General features: G+C 45.8%; 1 protein-coding gene across 1 annotated transcript in view; it reads right to left on the bottom strand.

Annotated features, from left to right (window-relative positions):
- The window catches only part of RNF144A (ring finger protein 144A), a 63035-nt gene that overhangs the window by 18858 nt on the left and 25551 nt on the right, over positions 1 to 18626 (bottom strand). Inside the window, exon 2 of the mRNA XM_079970161.1 lies at positions 1713 to 1858. Coding sequence (XP_079826287.1) covers positions 1713 to 1847 — 135 coding nt within the window. The 5' untranslated portion in view covers positions 1848 to 1858. The remainder of the gene's footprint in view (positions 1 to 1712; positions 1859 to 18626) is intronic.

Consider the following 18626-nt stretch of genomic DNA (forward strand, 5'->3'; position numbering starts at 1 on the left):
AAAGCTTGGAACAGGTACCTCGAGCAGCCACAACCAAGTGGGTAAGAGGGGAAAGGCGCACCGTGGGGAGGTCCAGAAAATAGTTAAACTTTTCCAGTTACGTGCTCTATAAGGGATGATTGCTGCTTGTCACCAGCAATTTGTATGCGTGCACAAATTCCTGCTGCAACTAGCAGTAGAGAGCACAAAACTGCAAGCTAAGGATTTTGTTGCTGTTGTGAAACTGCATAATTGAGCTAGATGCTCTGGTGCTAAAATGTTGCTTTTTGGTGAATGAAATACTGGACAGTGGTACCTTGGATTACAGACGCTTCAGGTTACAGACTCTGCTAACCCAGAAATAGTACCTCGGGTTAAGAACTTTGCATCAGGATGAGAACAGAAATCGCATGGCAGCAGCGGGAGGCCCCATTAGCTAAAGTGGTACTTCAGGTTAAGAACAGTTTCAGGTTAAGAACGGACCTCCAGAACAAATTAACTTCTTAACCTGAGGTACCACTGTATATGCAAGTGTGGGGGAACTACCTCACTGCCCAGGGAACATGGAGTTGCCCTTAAGCCTTCCTGTGCTGCAAAGTGCAGCGCCTGAGGAAATAAGAGTCCCCATCACCTGGGCAAGAAGAATGAAGCTGCAGAAGAATGAAGCTGAAAGTCATTTAGGGTTGCATTTTTTGTTTAAGCCAAGGGAGGAGTTTTGCACCCTCTAACCACCCCCAGAATCTCCAAAGAATTTTCTGCTTGGCTGTTGCTTAGACTCAGTCCTATTAATTTCTTTTTTAAGGGGGGAAAAACCTGTAGAAGTGAGTGGTGTTCTTTGACTGAAACTAGTCTTCTTCCTTACTACCCTTCCAGACCCAACCCGGCCAAGTTCTCCTTGTGTAAATACATACTGAAGCTACTTTAGGCTTTTGTTTTTAACTGGAGATGGATGAAGCTCGACGCCCACTCGCTTCCCGCCCATGCCATTCTCAATACACTTATGACCTTAACCAGATGGCTCTTTCTTTTCTGTGGCACGCTGCTTTTCAAAACCCAGACGTCAAAAGCTCCACACAGCCGTTTAGGAGATTGCTCTTTGGCTTCTCTGTTTGAAATGTCGCTGATGTAGCACAAAGACACCCTCCTCACACACACACACAAACACACACATTCCGTTCCCCTCTTTCTTTCAGATGTGCTTTTTTATGAAGTAAGGCACACAACTTAATAAACACAACCTCACAATCCGGTAACAGATCATAACAATATGGGTCTGAATAAGCCCCAGGTGCCCGCTCATCCATAAATGGGTACATAATTATCATTATAATATTTTCATCCCTCTGCAAAAGCGGCACCTATAAGGATTACCTCCATTTTATCCTCTCACAGGCACTGCAAGTGAGATTAGGCCAAACGCCAGTGACTGAACCAGCAAGGTGCATCTTGGGAGCTTCTGTCCAATAAACCTCACCACTCCCATCTTCCCTGAAGCAGCCCAGAATTTGCCCACAGGTCTGTATGTGTGGTATTAAGTACCAGGGTAATACAACAGGAGGTGTAAAAGCACCACAACAACCCTGGGACTATGCCCGCAAGCCTGCATTAACTATGTACAACCCACAAATCCTCAAGCATAACTTTTGTTGGCATTGCACAGATCTTGGCGGGTGTGGTGTGGACAACAGAACCGATTCCAGCCGAGGCGCATACATTGTTTGAAGCCTACTAACCAAAGTACAGAAGATGCACTGGCATTGTGCGATTGTTGTCATCTGCTCCACTGGAAATTCTCCAAGGCAGAGTTTGCACGACACAAGAGGATCGAGCACCAAGTCCCAAGTAGGTCTGTATCTTGCTGTAGTCATTGCAGAATAACCTGAAATGAGAGAGAAGAGATGCATAAGTGAAAGAAAGAAAGAGAACTTTATCAGACACCTGGTCCATCTTCTGCTGCCTGGCCTTGATGCAAAGCTGAGTGTCAGGGAACTGCCATCGGCTCAGGGGCGAGAGGGAAAAAGCCAGATGGATTACAGAGAGCCCCCAAAGATAGTGGGAAGCAGCTCCTCCTTCGCAGAGGAGAGTAACCACTCCTCCAGTGGAGAGGAGCTTCAGGGCTCGGAGGAGGCAAGGAGGTGCCAGGACACCTTGCCTGGGCAAAGCGGGGAGGAGAGAGGTCCTCCGTTACCCACGCCCTCCCTGCGCAGTAAGCTTCCATGCCGAGAGGGGAGGCGCAGATTGGGCATCAAGAAACTACAGTGGTGCCTCGCAAGACGAAAAGAATCCGTTCCGCGAGTCTCTTCGTCTAGCGGTTTCTTCGTCTTGCAAAGCAAGCCCATTGACGGCTTAGCGGATTAGCACTATTAGCGGTTTAGCGGCTTTTAACGGCTTATCGGCTTAGCGGATAAGCGGCTTAGAAAAAGGGGGAGAAAGGAAAAAAACCCCGCAGGAACTCGCAAGACATTTTTGTCTTGCGAAGCAAGCCCATAGGAAATTTGTTTTGCGAAGCACCTCCAAAACGGAAAACTCTTTCGTCTAGCGAGTTTTCCGTCTTGCGAGGCATTTGTCTTGCGGGGCACCACTGTACTCTGCTGGGGAAGGTTTAAGGACCGCCCACTCACAGATTCTGCCAGTGAATGAGCCAGCCACGGGAGAGTGGCGCTCTGCACAGAGAAAGTTTATTTTGGCATCAAAAGCAAGGCTTCACAGCTGAGCGGGGAGGCATTTGCCTACTTGCTCTCGAGCAACCCCTTGGTACCCTAACACTGAGCATAGCCTTATTTTTCCCTCCCAAATGGGAAATGTGCATAGAAAGGGGACAGGCATGGCCACCCTACTTGACTGGGTGTTCTGCCCACAGTGTTCGCGCCACAGGTCAGTTTATCGCATCAGGCTATTCGTCACTTCCATCACAGCGCTAATGGGCTCAATCACTAGTCCCGTTTCAAACTGCAGAGTGTAATGATGCATAGAGTGGACACTTAAGACGTAATCTTGTTGAGGAGAAATGGTTTTATGTTATCACATAACTCATATGCACAGGCCAAAGAGGATGTTTATATTCAGCAATGGCCAGCCTTGCTGGCATATATACTGTAAGCTGAGTCCAAGCTTCAGACTGTGCCATGCTAGTGAATCCTGAGCCTTGGTGTATTTTTAGTTCTGTTCTACTGAGGTGGGGTGGGGGGGGACGCAGGTGGCGCTGTGGGTTAAAGCCTCAGCACCTAGGACTTGCCGATTGAAAGGTCGGCGGTTCGAATCCCTGTGGCGGGGTGCGCTCCCGCTGCTCGGTCCCAGCGTCTGCCAACCTAGCAGTTCGAAAGCACCTCCGGGTGCAAGCAGATAAATAGGGACCGCTTACCAGCGGGAAGGTAAACGGCGTTTCCGTGTGCAGCTCTGGCTCGCCAGAGCAGCGATGTCACGCTGGCCACGTGACCCGGAAGTGTCTCCGGACAGCGCTGGCCCCTGGCCTCTTAAGTGAGATGGGCGCACAACCCCAGAGTCTGTCAAGACTGGCCCGTACGGGCAGGGGTACCTTTACCTTTACCTTTACTGAGGTGGGGAGCAGAGCAACAGAGCATGAGCTTTCTGCCACAGGCTTCATAATCCATAACATTCAGCTCCCCCATTCTTTTAAATGCCCAAACACACACCTGCACCTTAATACTAAAAGGGATAAAAGCCCATGCACTCCCACCAGTCTAACAAACAATGTAATTATATGATTCATCCCTATATCGAGCTACAGTTTTAGCTTTTTTCGTAATTCATATCACAGCTCAAAAGGCTGCATTTTCCTGTAACTATCGATTTGCGGACTTGAAGCCCTCCAACGGTTACGAAAAATCGCTTTACAGTTTGGCCTTCAGGTCTCCAAGGAAACAAACAAACAAAATATTTCAGTTCTTCGCCACAAAGCAGTATCAGGCAAAGCTAACACTGAACTGGCAAGAATTGGATGAGAAGGAGAAAAGCAAGAAAAGATCAAGCAATCATATATTGGGGTGGGCGTCCCAGATCATTTCTTCTGAAAATCCACGGCATGAACTTTGCTCGCGGCGAGGGGATAGAAAAAGGTACTGAACTGGATATTAGCTCTAAATCATGTTGTTACAGAGATACAGTGGACCTCAGAACAAACTGTTTTCCTTGTGTGAAGTTCTAAGGGTGTGCAAGAGTGTGTGAACCAGGCAGAAGGAGGAGGGTAGAGATATTTGTGTGTATATTAAACCAGTGTTTCCCAAGCTTGGGCCTCCAGCTGTTTTTGAACTACAATTCCCATCATCCCTGACCACTGGTCTTGCTAGCTAGGGATGATGGGAGTTGTAGTCCAAAAACAGCTGGAGGCCCAAGGTTGGGAAACACTGTATTAAAAAACACTTTTTGTTGGTTTTGGTTTACTGGGGTTCACTCCCCTCCCCCCCCCACCAATCAATCCAGTGCTGGTTTTGAAAAACGTTCATACAAATGTGTCTCTACAGATTTCCTGGAATATGTAGAAACCACTTTATTTTTAGATGGTTCCATGTTTTCCTTCCAAACTGAGAGACATTGAACTACCTGAGTTTATGCGGGAATGAAATTGGCTTACCAGTACATTTTTAAGCATTGTGATGCATTGGGTATACCACTTACTGCTGCATTACAAAAACAAAAACAACACTGAAAGTGGGAACATCAAGAGATGCCATTTCATCTATGACTACTCAAGGCGCTGCTCTGTTTTCAATATGCCAGGGTGGCTCAACAGTACTACTTTCCTCTCAAGATACACACAAGTAGCAGAGAAGAGCCTTCCCCAGTTGCCAAGCCTGTGGATTTTAAAGGAGAAAGTGTTTGTTTATACATATGTGCACTCTCACAAGTGATGTGGAGGCAAGTGTGTTTTCTCCTTGCTGTGCTCCCTATCCAATTACAAAACACAACACAACAAGCTGCCCTTAGAGAGGAAGTCTGTTGTCTGTGGGTGAGAAAAACGCAGGCACTTGGTTGGTGCAAAGCAGAGAACAAAGAGGCCTGTTTACTTGTCGGGAGCCAAGTGGGAGTAGAACACTTAATATTTTGAAATCCAGGGTTGTGTTATTTCCTGTTGGGAAGTGCTATAGGGCCAGGCTGTGTGCAGGCCACAGAACTGTTAAAGGCGCAGAGTCCGTCCAGGGAAGAAAAGGGTGTCCATCTCTTCTGTTATTGTCAGGGATGGTACACAGGAGAGACATCATCTCTGAGAGAAGCTTTCGAAGAGGCTGGGCCTCATGCAGAAGCAAGCAAGACAACATTGATTTGTACCGTTAACTAACTGTATTATTATTATTTTTAAATCCCATCAGTATAATATCCACCATCCCATAAAATCTCTTCTGTCTCTGCTGACCTCATCCCTCTTGCAGCCTCATCCTCCATCTCTGCCCTCGCTAACTGCCCTCTTGGTACACTGGAAGATCTACTCTGATGTCACCTGTGGCTGCAAAGCAGCATGACATCACAGGCACTCTGGCTGCCATTAGCTCAGCTGCAAATAACTCACACGCTGAGCAAAACTACACATCATGAGTAATGCCAGTCCAGTAAATGTTTCTCCCTTGTAAAGGAACCCTCGTTAAATATGAGTCGGAAACCCTGCAGGGCGGGGAGTGGGGAGACAGCTTAGGACTGTGTCAAGAGAAAATAGTCCACTAATGAAAGACCCTAGCCTCTTCCCATTCTGCCCCCTTTTTTGCTACAAGCTTCCCCTTCCCAAATATGTTTCAAAAGGGGCAAGCAGCATAGCTCCATTGTAATGATTTTTTTAACTGGACCTGAGTGCCTTAGAACAGCCCTCCTCAGTCTGGTGCCCTCCAGATGTTTTGGACTATACAACTATGAAGTCTCACTGGATAGCTCAGTTAGCTTAATCTCAGGGTTGTGGGTACGAGCCCCACGTGGGGCAAAATATTCCTACATTGCAGGGTGTTGGACGAGATGACCCAAGTCCAACTAGGGTCCAGTTCTATTCTTCTAACTCCCATTGGCTATGCTGGCTAAGCCAATAGGAGTTGGAGTTCAAAACATCTGGAGGGGCACCGGATTGCCTTTGAGCGAGTGTGGGGAAGTGCTAGCCCTTCGGATGTGGTTGTAATAACACTCCCAACATCCCTGGCCACTGGCTACGTCTGCTGTGGCTGATGGGAGCTGTAGTTCAGTCACATCTGGAAGGCCAAAGGCTTCTTGGACCTGCCTTAAAGTGTCTTAGGTCCAAAAGCAATGGACTACCCTTACCCAGACATGATGCTGTTTGGCCGAGTAGTTTCAGAGCCTTATGCTGTTGAAGAGTCCCATCATATGCAGCTGCCGCTTGTAGTAAGTAATTAATCACCAAGCCAGGTGATCAACAGAGGCCTGCATATATATTATTTGGGAGGTTGAATGAGGAAACGTTGTTCCTAAGGGGAAAGATTATGAAGTGTGTGTGTATGTGTTGAATCAAGTCAACCTAGGCTGCTCCAATGAGGGTGCACGTGGGAGAGCTGGGCAAACTTAACTGGGAGCGAGTCCCATTCAGCAAAGCGTTAGCCTGTGTTAAGAACAGGAGCACCATCCCAGAGAAACGATGAAAATAATATCATGAGGCACAGCTTACAAAAGATGGAAGCAACATAAACATCCCACAGGCTTCCTGAGGGCTATTTCACTGTGGCAAATTATTGTTCCCAGTATGCACAAGTCCACCCATAATAGCAATGAATCATGGTAGAGCCTTAGATGCCACATTTTACAGTGTGACAGACAATGTGAGGGAGCCACTGAAAAAAAATATACTGTATTTTTCACACTATAAGATACACTTTTCCCCCTCCAAAAATTAAGGGGAAATGTGTGTGCGTCTTATGGAGCGAATGCAGGCTCCATGGCTTCAGCGATAGCAACACGAAGCCTCCACAGCGCAGTGGGAGCGCTCCCGTCACGCTCTGGAGGCTTCGCATTGCTTTCGCTAAGCCTGGAGAGCAAGAGGGGTTGGTGCGCACTGGCCTCTCTCGCTCTCCAGGCTTCAGGGATAGCCGCCTGAAGTCAGGAGAGCGCTCGGGAGGCTTCGACCCCTCTCGCTCTCTAGGCTTCAGGTTCCTTTCGCTGAAGCCAGGAGAGCAAGACACTCTCGGTTTCAGCGAAAGGAACCCGAAACCTCCGGAGCGTGGCGGGAACTCCAACTGCGCTCCGGAGGCTTTGCGTTGCTTTCGCTGAAGCCTGGAGAGCGAGAGGGGTCGGTGTGCACCGATCCCTCTTGCTCTCCTGGCTTTGCTTTGCTGGAGAGGCGCTGCACAGCTTTCCCTTTCTGTGCAGTGCCCCTTCAGCAAAGCGGGAGGAGAAATGGAAGGGGCTCCACTTCTCCTGCTGCTTCGCTGAAGGGGCGCTGCGCAGAGAGGGAGAGAATTTTTTTTTCTTGTTCTCCCCTTCTAAAACAAGGTGTGTCCTATGGTCAGGTGCGTCCTATAGAGCGAAAAATACGGTGCTCCCAGCGTAAGAGTCTTCCTTCTCCGGGACAAAAGGCATGTGCGTTGGACCTTCCTTCCAGGTGGAAGGTTGCTGGTACCACAGGTGTGAATTGCAAGGCAAACCCTAATTCTGGTCAGGCAATTTCTGCCCCCTTTGGCAATTACTTGAAAAATATGAAAATGCATCTGTTACTAATATACCAATGAAAATTACAACGTACTTTGTAATTGAGGAAGCATTTTGTGGATTTTTTATGGTCAGCTTATTTAAAACTAAATGTTAAAAAAAGGTGTGTGTGTGAAGGAAGCATCTTAACTAGAAGATAGTTATTGTTGCCATGTCCGTCTCAAGCAGAAACCGAAAATTAACTTCTGAGTTAGTAAACTGATTAATTCCATCCATGTTTCAGCTGCTTCTCTGAAAGTGGTTTAGCAATTCTAGCGAGCTAAGCAAATTAAGGAAGAGGAATGCCAGATTTAGAAATTAACTTTCCGTTTCAGTTGGAGCTAAAACAAACTTGTGTTCCCCTTACAGATGGTTCTGCGCTTCTTAAGCAAGCAACACTACTTAAAAGTTTCTCTCTGGTCACTATCCACCCACCTTCAGAGGGCAACAGGATACAGAACAGGGCCTCTGATGAGGATTGTACCGCCTGGGGACAGTTCTCTAAGTACCAGGGTCCAAAGCCATTAAGAGTTTTCAAAGGTAATTAGTGGCACTTGGACCAAGAGTGGGCGGACAGCAAGCAAGAAATACACAAAAAGACACGAAACATTTGTACTTTTACATAAATCAGATCCTCCAAGTGTCCCTATTTTCCAGAGACAGTCCCAGATTTACAGAAGCTGTCCTGATTTCTGATTTGATCCCAGAATGTCCCACTTTTCCTATTTTCATCGCAGAAATGTTCGAGGGCATGGTAGGATGTCCCTATATTCATCAGAGAAGTGTTGGCAGGTATGGAATAGGACATCCCTATTTTGATCAGAGAAATGTTGGGTGGTGTGCATAAACATGTACTATAACTCATAACCTTGATAGCTTGAACATAAAAACTGAATGAAGAATTGAATGTATCTCAAGATACTAGAGCCAGCAATACTTTCCACACTTCCCATCATAAACCACTGCTCCCAATGAAATTGCACTAATTGAAGAGGGGTGATTTATGCGCAGCCTGCTTGTCTATGCAACCGTGTACCATATGGCCATTGCATAAACCAACTAAGTAGATACTACAATGCCACATCAAGCTGGGCACGCAGGGATCCATAATGGTCTGGCTCTCCCAACTTGTCAAATACCTGATGGCTGGCATGGACAGCAATGAGGGCACAAATAACTTGTGTGGCGGAACACAGCACAGAGAAGCAAAGAAGCTAAGTGGACTGCAGGGATCAGGACAAGCTTCCTTCGTCCTATCAGATTTCAGAAAGAGAAATAATAATAATATACTTCTCTTATACTATGCTAAACATTCTTCTGAAAACACCAGTCCTATTGGTTTCGATGGAATTGATTTTCAAGTAAGCATGCTCAGAACTGCAAGTTTTATTTTTAACTTCCAGATTGCGACTAAGTTATAAGGTGCATTGGGGGGAGGGGATTGGGTTGTCTCCAACAGACATCCAACCATAGGAGGTTGATCCCCTTGGTGGGGAAGAGTTAAACAAGTGGTGCTTATTGTTAGAGCCTGTGGTCTAAACCACTGAGCCTCTTGGGCTTGCCAATCAGAAGGTCGGTGGTTCGAATCCCCGCAACGGAGTGAGCTCCCGTTGCTCTGTCCCAGCTCCTGCCAACCTAGCAGTCTGAAAGCATACCAGTGCAAGTAGATAAACAGGTACTGCTGTGGCAGGAAGGTAAACGGTGTTTCCGTGCGCTTTGGTTTCTGTCACAGTGTTCTGTTGCGCCAGAAGTGGTTTAGTCATGTTGGCCACATGACCCAGAAAGCTGTTTGTGGACAAACACCGGCTCCCTCGACCTGACAGTGAGATGAGCGCCGCAACCCCATAGTTGCCTTTGACTGGACTTAACCGTCCAGGTGTCCTTTACCTTTTACCTTACCTACAGGTGAATGGGCAAAAACTATGAAAATGCTATTACAGACTTTCACTTCACCCAGAAATAATGCCTGCCATCTTTTTGCCCACCGTGGAATCTTGTACAGCTTCCATTCACTACAATGGGGCTTTTGCTGGAAAGCCTCCCAATGGATTGTGCGCCTGCTGGCATCTGTGACTGCATGCACCAGGCAGTAGACAACACACGCCATATTGTGCTGATCATACTCCACGAAGGAGTACGGGTTGTCCTGCCAGGAAACTATTCTGGGAGGAATTTTCCTTTTGGGCTATTTTACCTTTGCGAGCCTACCTATGTCGGTGTTAATAATATCCAGGGCTCTGTGAAGGGCTCAAACATAGAGACGTCTTGAATAAATCCTAGTGCTCATTACAAAGCATTTGCTTGTGCGTCTCAGAACTGCACATTCCAAGCAGTGAAGTGGTTTTGGTAGAACATCAAACAAAATCCTCCTTCAACCATGTCCTGATGTGACACCCAACATGTCCCTGCTTGAGGAGAAGCTGCTAGCCGTGAGTGGTTATCAGAAGAGAGAAACTGCTTTATTCCTTTTACCTTGTGAGGATTCCATCATGCAAGAAAGAAACAGGGAATTAAGGGCTGTAAAAAAACACACACACACACACAGAAAAAACCCTTTTGAAGCTGAGGATTTCAATGCTTTTTCCTGCTCTGTAAAAAGCTTAGGGCCTACAAATTCCAGCCAATTCTGTCCACATTTACATAGCAGGGACGCAGGTGGCGCTGTGGGTTAAACCACAGAGCCTAGGACTTGCCAATCAGAAGGTCGGCGGTTCGAATCCCTGCGACCGGGTGAGCTCCTGTTGCTCGGTCCCTGCTCCTGCCAACCTAGCAGTTCAAATGCACGTCAAAGTGCAAGTAGATAAATAGGTACTGCTCTGGCAGGAAGGTAAACGGTGTTTCCGTGTGCTGCTCTGGTTCGCCAGAAGCGGCTTAGTCATGCTGGCCACATGACCCGGAAGCTGTATGCCGGCTCCCTCGGCCAATAAAGAGAGATTAGCGCCGCAACCCCAGAGTTGGTCATGACTGGGACCTAATGGTCAGGGGTCCCTTTACCTTACCTTTTTAAGTCCTGTTCAGCTCAACAGGGGGCTTATCCACACTTAGCTTTCCTCTGCTCTTTCCTGGGACAGTTCGTGATTTAAAGCTCTCGTGTCTGAGTGCCTGGGGTTGTTGTTTTGCGTTTCCTGCAAAAACCTGCTCTTTAAAGCTCAACTGGAGCAAACGTCAATCCACGGAGAAACTTGAGCTGACATTTGCACCGATTCAGCTTTAAAGAGCAGGTTTTTGCGAGGAAAGCTAGGGGCAAAAAAAGAGTGGGGCGGGGCAAAAAGTAGGTGTGGATAAGCTTTACCTGTGAGTAACCATGCATGGGACTCCTCCATAAGGCTGCAATCCTCCTAAACACACTTATCAAAGTGCAAGCTGCACTAAAGACTTATTTAAAGCTTTTTAAAAGAAATCTCAACCTTCAGCTAAAGAGGGCTTCTGGAGCAGCTTACAAACGTAGTTCCTGCCCTTAGGCTTACAATCTAAAAGACACGACACAAAAAGGATTGTGGGGGAGGAGGTACAGTACTTCAGAGTCGACCTGCGCAGAACCACACAATGCAACCGGGAAGGAAAGGCTTTAGCTTTAGCTTCCTCGCAGGATTAAGGGACCCATTCTAACAAATCCATCTGTGCTCAACAGCTGCACTGTTCATTCTGCTTGGATTGGCTTTGCCTGCACGGAGAAGGGTTGTGTGAATATGTGCACACTGCAGCAAACCCTTTAGAAGCTTCTGTTGTGGGAGGGTCCTAAAAGTCTAGCTCTGCAACTTCAGTGTGTGGCAGTTACGTGACCCTTCTGGCATAGAGCAGTGTGGATTGAAATTAGCTTGAATTGGCCAAAAGGAAGGAAGGAAGGAAGGAAGGAAATGACAACCACCAGCACATGCCATGTGCACAAAGGCTCATGTGATTTGGCTCTGAAACTGGCAAGGAGAAGAAAGTAAGAGAAAGGCACATCACTGCTACTGAAGTACAGTGGTACCTCGGGTTACATACGCTTCAGGTTACATACGCTTCAGGTTACACACTCCGCTAACCCAGAAATAGTGCTTCAGGTTAAGAACTTTGCTTCAGGATAAGAACAGAAATCGTGCTCTGGCAGCGCGGCAGCAGCAGGAGGCCCCATTAGCTAAAGTGGTACCTCAGGTTAAGAACAGTTTCAGGTTAAGAACGGACCTCCAGAACGAATTAAGTACTTAACCCGAGGTACCACTGTATACCCAAAGCAGGACTTGGGTAAAATTTGGGGGATTTGCCAATTCAGAATACTGCCCTGCAGAATACTAAACAAATCTAATGCATACTCATTTATCAATTGAAAAACTGCCTTGTGTACAGTGATGATGAAAAACATATATAAATTTAAATTAAATGAAAAGTGCAGACACCCCCTTTCCCTTGACACCATTTTTATAAATAAGCATTTTGTATTCTTGCAATAATCTTTATCCTTGCAGTAATATGATCCATTTAACTATGGTGGTTAAAAACAGCAAAAGGAATGCTTGAATCGGGCTTTGCTCTGCAAACCGTTCTCTCAAAGAGTTCTTGGGATACGCTTAGAAGACCTGCTTTTTCCTCATGCCCAAAAAGTAAACGCTTCAAATAAATTCTTATAAAAAGCTTCGCTGGAAAAATCAAGTTATTATTAAAGAGACTGTGATTAAAGAGGAAGAAGCCTGTTCTAAAGTTTCCAAAAGAGAGTGTTTGCTGAATATTTTAGAAGGTAGGAATCTCAAAACTGAACTTCTGCTGACAGAGATCAAACCAGTCCAAAACCCACAGGGCCCTGACCTCTGTTCAAGCTTCTGGGACGATCATAGATGAAGATCCCTCCACAGTAGCCCAGTTGAGTCATGTGGTAAAAGAAAATCAGCTCCTGGGACATACATGTCTATTTAAAGCAATACCACTGTTCCAACAGTGAATCTTTTTCTGGGTCAGTCTCTTTCATTATTGTCCTTTCCTATTTACTTTAATGACCGCTCTTTCCTTAAGGGCAGCCTTATAGTCCAGAATTACCATCTCAGATACAAAAATAGGATCTGGGTTCTAAGAGGGCACTACCTTGGGTTTTCCTGTTTTAAAACTGAACACCCTAAATTACATCGGAATGCTTAAATTAGGACTTCCAAGCTGTTTTCGGACATTTCCAGTAACAGATTAAATCTTAATAAGTCATAAACTTTTTTCAGGGGAGGCTGTTTTTGTTGTTATTTCACATGCTACTGCAAATGCGTACCAAAGAGGTCTGCGCTTGAGCAGAATGTCTATTTCCAGAGCTTGGATAGCTCAGTTGGTAAGAGCTCGGTGCCGATAACACCAAGGTTGCAGGTTCAATCCCCTACATTGCAGGAGGTTGGACTGGTTAGATGATCCTCCCAACTCTACAGTCCTATGATTCTATGTCAACACTTGTACTAACCAAACACAGTCCTCATATGGTAAGAAAATGAAAGCAGAAAATACTTAAATCCATGCCTTTGGTGGAGGTTGAGGTGGGGAGAATACAGTAGTACCCTGGGTTACATACGCTTCAGGTTACATATGCTTCAGGTTACAGACTCTGCTAACCCAGAAATATTACCTCGGGTTAAGAACTTTGCTTCAGGATGAGAACAGAAATCATGCTCCGGCGATGCAGCGGCAGCAGGAGGCCCCATTAGCTAAAGTAGTGCTTCAGGTTAAGAACAGTTTCAGGTTAAGTACGGACCTCCGGAACGAATTAAGTACTTAACCCGAGGTACCACTGTAACTGCAAATAGTGAACTGAAATGTAGGCATCCGAAGGAACAGCCCCACACCCTTGGTCTGTTATACCAGGGGTAGGCAACCTAATGCCCGTGGGCCGGATGCGGCCCACTTGCCTTCTAAATCCAGCCCACAAATGGTCTGGGAATCAGCATGTTTTTACATTAGTAGAATGTGTCCCTCTATTTAAAATGCATCTCTGGGTTATTTGTGGGGCATAGGAATTCGTTCATTTTTCTCTCTCTTCAAAATATAGTCTGGCCTACCACATGGTCTGAGGGACCGGCCCATGGCTGAAAAAGGTTGCTGACCCCTGTGTTATACTATCTAGCTGGGCTGGGCTGGTTGCTCGCTGGGATCAAACATTTTGGAATAGCACATCTCAGCCTTGAAGAGGAGCCTTGTGGAAAAAAGCTCTTAAACATGGTTCTGGGTGGAATTCAACATTGCGCTTTTCCGACGGTTCTACTTGTGCAAGTATTCCAGCTTGTCAGATGTAAAAAAAAATTAAAAATACCCCCTCCCCCTGCTGTTCTGGGGTTCTCCTGACAGCCCCTTGAGCCAATATGGGGGGGGGGGTACTTGCTGTGCAAGCAGAAGTACTTGCACAGGGTTTCTTGAGGCAAAAACATGAGTGTGAGTCACCAACACCTCAAAAGTCATCAGTCATGACTAAGGCTGCAGTTCTAACCCTACTGACCTGGGAGTAAGTCCAACTGAATTCAATAGGACTTATGTCCACTGTGCAAATATGGCTGGCACTGAGCTATAAAGTCTCACCAAAATCAATGGAACCAATCTCAGTTGCAAGTTGGCTTAAGTCCCAATGGTGAGATTCAGGTGTCCTGGTTTGGGCGATCTGGAACAAGCCCTGCGTCTGCACATTCCCTCTCTGCTTTCAGCTTCGCATATTATGCATTGTAAGTATTTCTGTTACCATCCTTCAGTTGTATTCCCAGGACAGTTTACACAAAGAATAAAACAACGGAAACGCCTTTACGTCTAAACCTGTGAGCCGTGACTTGACGAAACCTTCCAAATGAGGATCAAATCAGCAATGTGATCCATTCTTCTCAATGCAACGTTTAGGGTTTTACAGGTCAGGACTTTCAAAGCCATGAGTAGCAACGTCCCACGTTAGTATTTGCTTGACACCCAAACAGAATTAATTACTAGAAATTAAGTCCATACTACTCCTGCCAACCTAACAGTTCGAAAGCACGTCAAAGTGCAAGTAGATAAATAGGTACCGCTCCGGCGGGAAGGTAAACGGCGTTTCTGTGCGCTCCTCTGGTTCGCCAGAAGTGGCTTAGTCATGCTGGCCACATCACCCAGAAACTGTACGCCGGCTCCCTCGGCCAATAAAGCGAGATGAGCGCCGCAACCCCAGGGTCCGTCAAGACTGGACCTAATGGTCAGGAGTCCCTTTACCTTTACTTTTAAGTCCATACTATTTCAATACAACTTCCAGGAAGTGGCTTCGGCTGCGGCACCATGCCACCATGATTAGTCAAGCTTCCTAACAAAGAAAACCAAAGGACTGATGGTTCTCAAAAGACCTTGCATAATTGGAAATGAAGCTAGCTGTGCATTGTTCCGATACCACCCATCCAAGTCCCGGGGTTTTTTATCAGTGGGAGACCTGCTGCGTACAGTTCTAAATTTGCCCATTCCCGACCACAGAACACAATTAAAATGTACTTTAGCCTTCACCACATTCCTATGATAGAGCTCTTCCTTCCCTTTAGAGGCAGTTTAAAGAAAACAAACAACCACTTGACCTGTGTAGGCAAGGTTACGCTTGCCCTCATAGAAAACTATTGTTATAGCGGCCTTCTCTGCGTTAAAAGAAATGGCTCCGTCTAACTACCACAAAGTAGCAACAAGTGGCACATTCATCACGACTGCACCAGAAATGTGAGCAGAACAGGGAGAGCACGTGAAACGGCCAGGATCCAAGAAGCTACTGTTCAGTTGTCAGTCATACTTAGAGCAACCTCCGTCTGGGCTATATCATAAATTGCTTTTGAAGCTTCGCACATTTTTAAAAGCCATTTGGCACAGTCATGGGATGGCGGGGAAGGCTGCGGTTTTGGAAGCGCAAGTCCATTTGGGTGGAAGGAATGAGTTATGCGGTTGCTTCCGACACTGGCCAAATCTAACTATGAAGGAAAACTCAAATGGGGAAACAAGAGGGAGTTGTGGCCAATTCATGTGACCCTAAGTGGGGTTGGTCACAAGTGTTTAGGTCAAGGGCATCTGAGTTTTGGCACCGGGTGATTTGATTAGGTCTCTACAGGCGTTACAGTCCGCTACACGAGTACCATCTTGAGAGGGAGAAAGTTCCCCTCTGTCACCACCCTGCTCCGCAAACTGGGTAGTGAACTTCTGAAGTTAGGAGCACCCTGTACTCACAGAGTCTCCTTTTGTGATTCAGAATCCAGGAAATTAGCTTTCTAAACTGCTCTAAGGGATTGTAACACCTGGCTACTGATTTAGCACATGCCCCTTAATAACTCAACCCGTGTTTATCTGTCCATGTTCAATGTACTTGCAGCCATTTTGTGTGGTGCAGTGCTTTTGAGAGTACTCTGCAATACCATCTTTTGAACTCAATTGATCTACTGAACTTAACTCACAAATCTGCTCAGGGGACTCAATAGGGTCAGAAAAGGTAGGCAGCAATTGGGCACCTGTAATCTGGCCATGGGCAAATTCAGACAAGAACAGACCCTAGGCTTGATGTTAGAACCCTAGTCTACACAATATACGATATGATAATCTTTATGGTCATTGTCCCATACAGAACAACGAAACGGAAAAAATCTACATCAGACATTCAAAAACCAACAAGCCTGCTATCCCACCTATCCCAGCCTGGTTAACCCCCTAAAAACTCTGATACCCCATAATTAAATGCCATATACTCCCATAGAAACTACCTTACACTGTGTTTAAAACCAGAACTGCATTTGGATAGAAACTGTTTCTCAGGCGGCTAGTCCTAGTCTTTATAACCCTGTACCTTCTTCCAGAAAGCAGAAGCTGAAAAGGATCATTTCCGGGGTGCGCACTATCCTGCATTATCTCTGCAGCTTTCTTATGACACCTGGAAGCATAGATTTGATCCAAGGTGGGAAGAGTGCACCCAATTATTCTCTCCACAGTCTTTACAACCCTGGACAGCATTGTTTCTTCCCTTAACAGACCTAAAACATACTGTGGCTAAATATGAAGCTCCCAGAAAGGACATTTACTTATCTCTGGCACAGCAGCACAACTAAGGTCTACTTTGTATGTAGAACGAAGGAGCATACTAGTTGACCCTACAGATTTATTCTCTTGCTCAAAGTATACAGTACAGCTGAACTGGAGTGCTGAAGGAGTTGAGTTTTAATCTGGAAGCGGTTTAAGACTCATCCCAAGTGGTGGCCATACCGCCAGGGGAAAAAAAAAAGCAGTTCACAAAAGCCATGTTGCTCTAAGTCATAAACATACCAGCAGTGGTTCCCAACTGGTGGTCCACAGACCCCAGAAGCTCCAAGTAACCCACCCAGGGTGTCTGTGGCACCATTCAAATAACAAAAATTACCAAAGTAGGAGGTCCATGCTTTGGCTTTTGAAAAACAGGGGGGTCTGCCTTCCTTAGCTAACTGGGAAACACTGCAATATAGGATTCTCTTCTAATGATACAATGCACAGAGCTTCTCCAGTATGAAAGGAAATTTGGCATTTTGCTTCACTAATTCATTATTTGGATAGCAGCCATTCTAGCTGTATTTAAAACTGAAAATGCATTTCTCATGCAACACTAAAATAATATATTAAACTGATAAAGTACATCAAGCTAAGTATTTTACACAGGGGAGGGGGGAGTTCCAGCTAAAATGACAAAAAGCCACCCAAAATCACTTTAAAAAGCAATTTACCCTGGTCCTGTTTAGCACACTGCCAAAAATCTTGTCAACTCTGTCCTTTCTTTTGCGCTGAAATTTGTTGCCAAGAGTTTAGTAATGAGCACTCATTTTATCATATATATCTTTCTGGTTCTTTTTTTTAAAAAAAGCAATTGAATTATTTTCATGGTTGGTATGGAGGGGGGGTGGATATATAAATAGAAAGTTGCACTGTATCTCAGATTCGTTCAAAGGAACTTGCCATAATATTTTTTTATTTTTAAGCAAAGTAAAATCCATGTTCTTCTTGGCACCGGACGACAATAAAAGGATAAAAAGCGAAAACTGTGTGCAGAGGCCAACTGTTGTCAAGACAGCTAATGCAAAGTCCAGCACAACAATGTCTCTTTTGTCTGCACTGCCTATCCCACGAAAAGGGCAGCAGGGGGAACGTTAGAATACTGTGAGCCAAATATCTAACAGAAGAACTAGTTGGAGGACCAAACCTTATCTAGATTACTAAACTAAAACAGAGGCACAAAAAGCGCCAAGTCATGGAACCACCATTATTCGTGTCTGAAGGGTCACTCTTTTATGCCTTGGGCTTTATGAGGCTGGTAACTGAAGAGCTAAATGAGCTGTCGCAGGTTTTCTGAATAGCGAGCCTCTTTTGAATGGGAAGAAAGGGCAACTGTCCGCTGCCACTGAATACATTAGGTGGAAATGGAACTAGGCTGTGCACGCTGCTTTCAGGAAAGACCCAAATTTAACTCTTAATGCTTGAAACCTCAAGGCTCCGGATCTGTCCCCCTGGGCATAATCTGAACTTCAGAAGCAATTGCTGTTCTTTGCCCACCTCAGCTCTCAATTCATACCTTTGAGGATTGAGGAAATAGCTCAGCTGGTTAGAGTGTGGTACTCATAATGCAAAGATCGCAGGTTCGATCCCTGTATGGGACAGCTGCATGTTCTTGCACTGAAGGGTTGGACTAAATCAGGGCTTCCAAAAATTGGTCCTCCAGCTGTTTTTGGACTACAACTCCCATCATCTCTAGCCAGCAAGACTAGTGATGGTTAAGGGTGATGGGAATTGGACCAGATGATCCTAAGGGTCTATGATTCAATGACTTGTTTCCTATTGCTAGTGATGGCAAACGGTGTAACATTTTTCCATGTTGCTGGTTACGTACACCGTCTCTGTTGCCATAGGTCATAGGTAGGCAAACTAAGGCCTGGAGGCTGGATCCGGCCCAATCGCCTTCTAAATCCAGCCCGTGGACGGTCCGGGAATCAGCATGTTTTTACATGAGTAGAATGTGTCTTTTTATTGAACATGCATCTCTGGGTTATTTGTGGGGCCTGCCTGGTGTTTTTACA

This window comes from Podarcis cretensis (genome assembly GCF_951804945.1).
Source record: "Podarcis cretensis genome assembly, chromosome: 3".
Classification (NCBI taxonomy): Eukaryota; Metazoa; Chordata; class Lepidosauria; order Squamata; family Lacertidae; genus Podarcis; species Podarcis cretensis.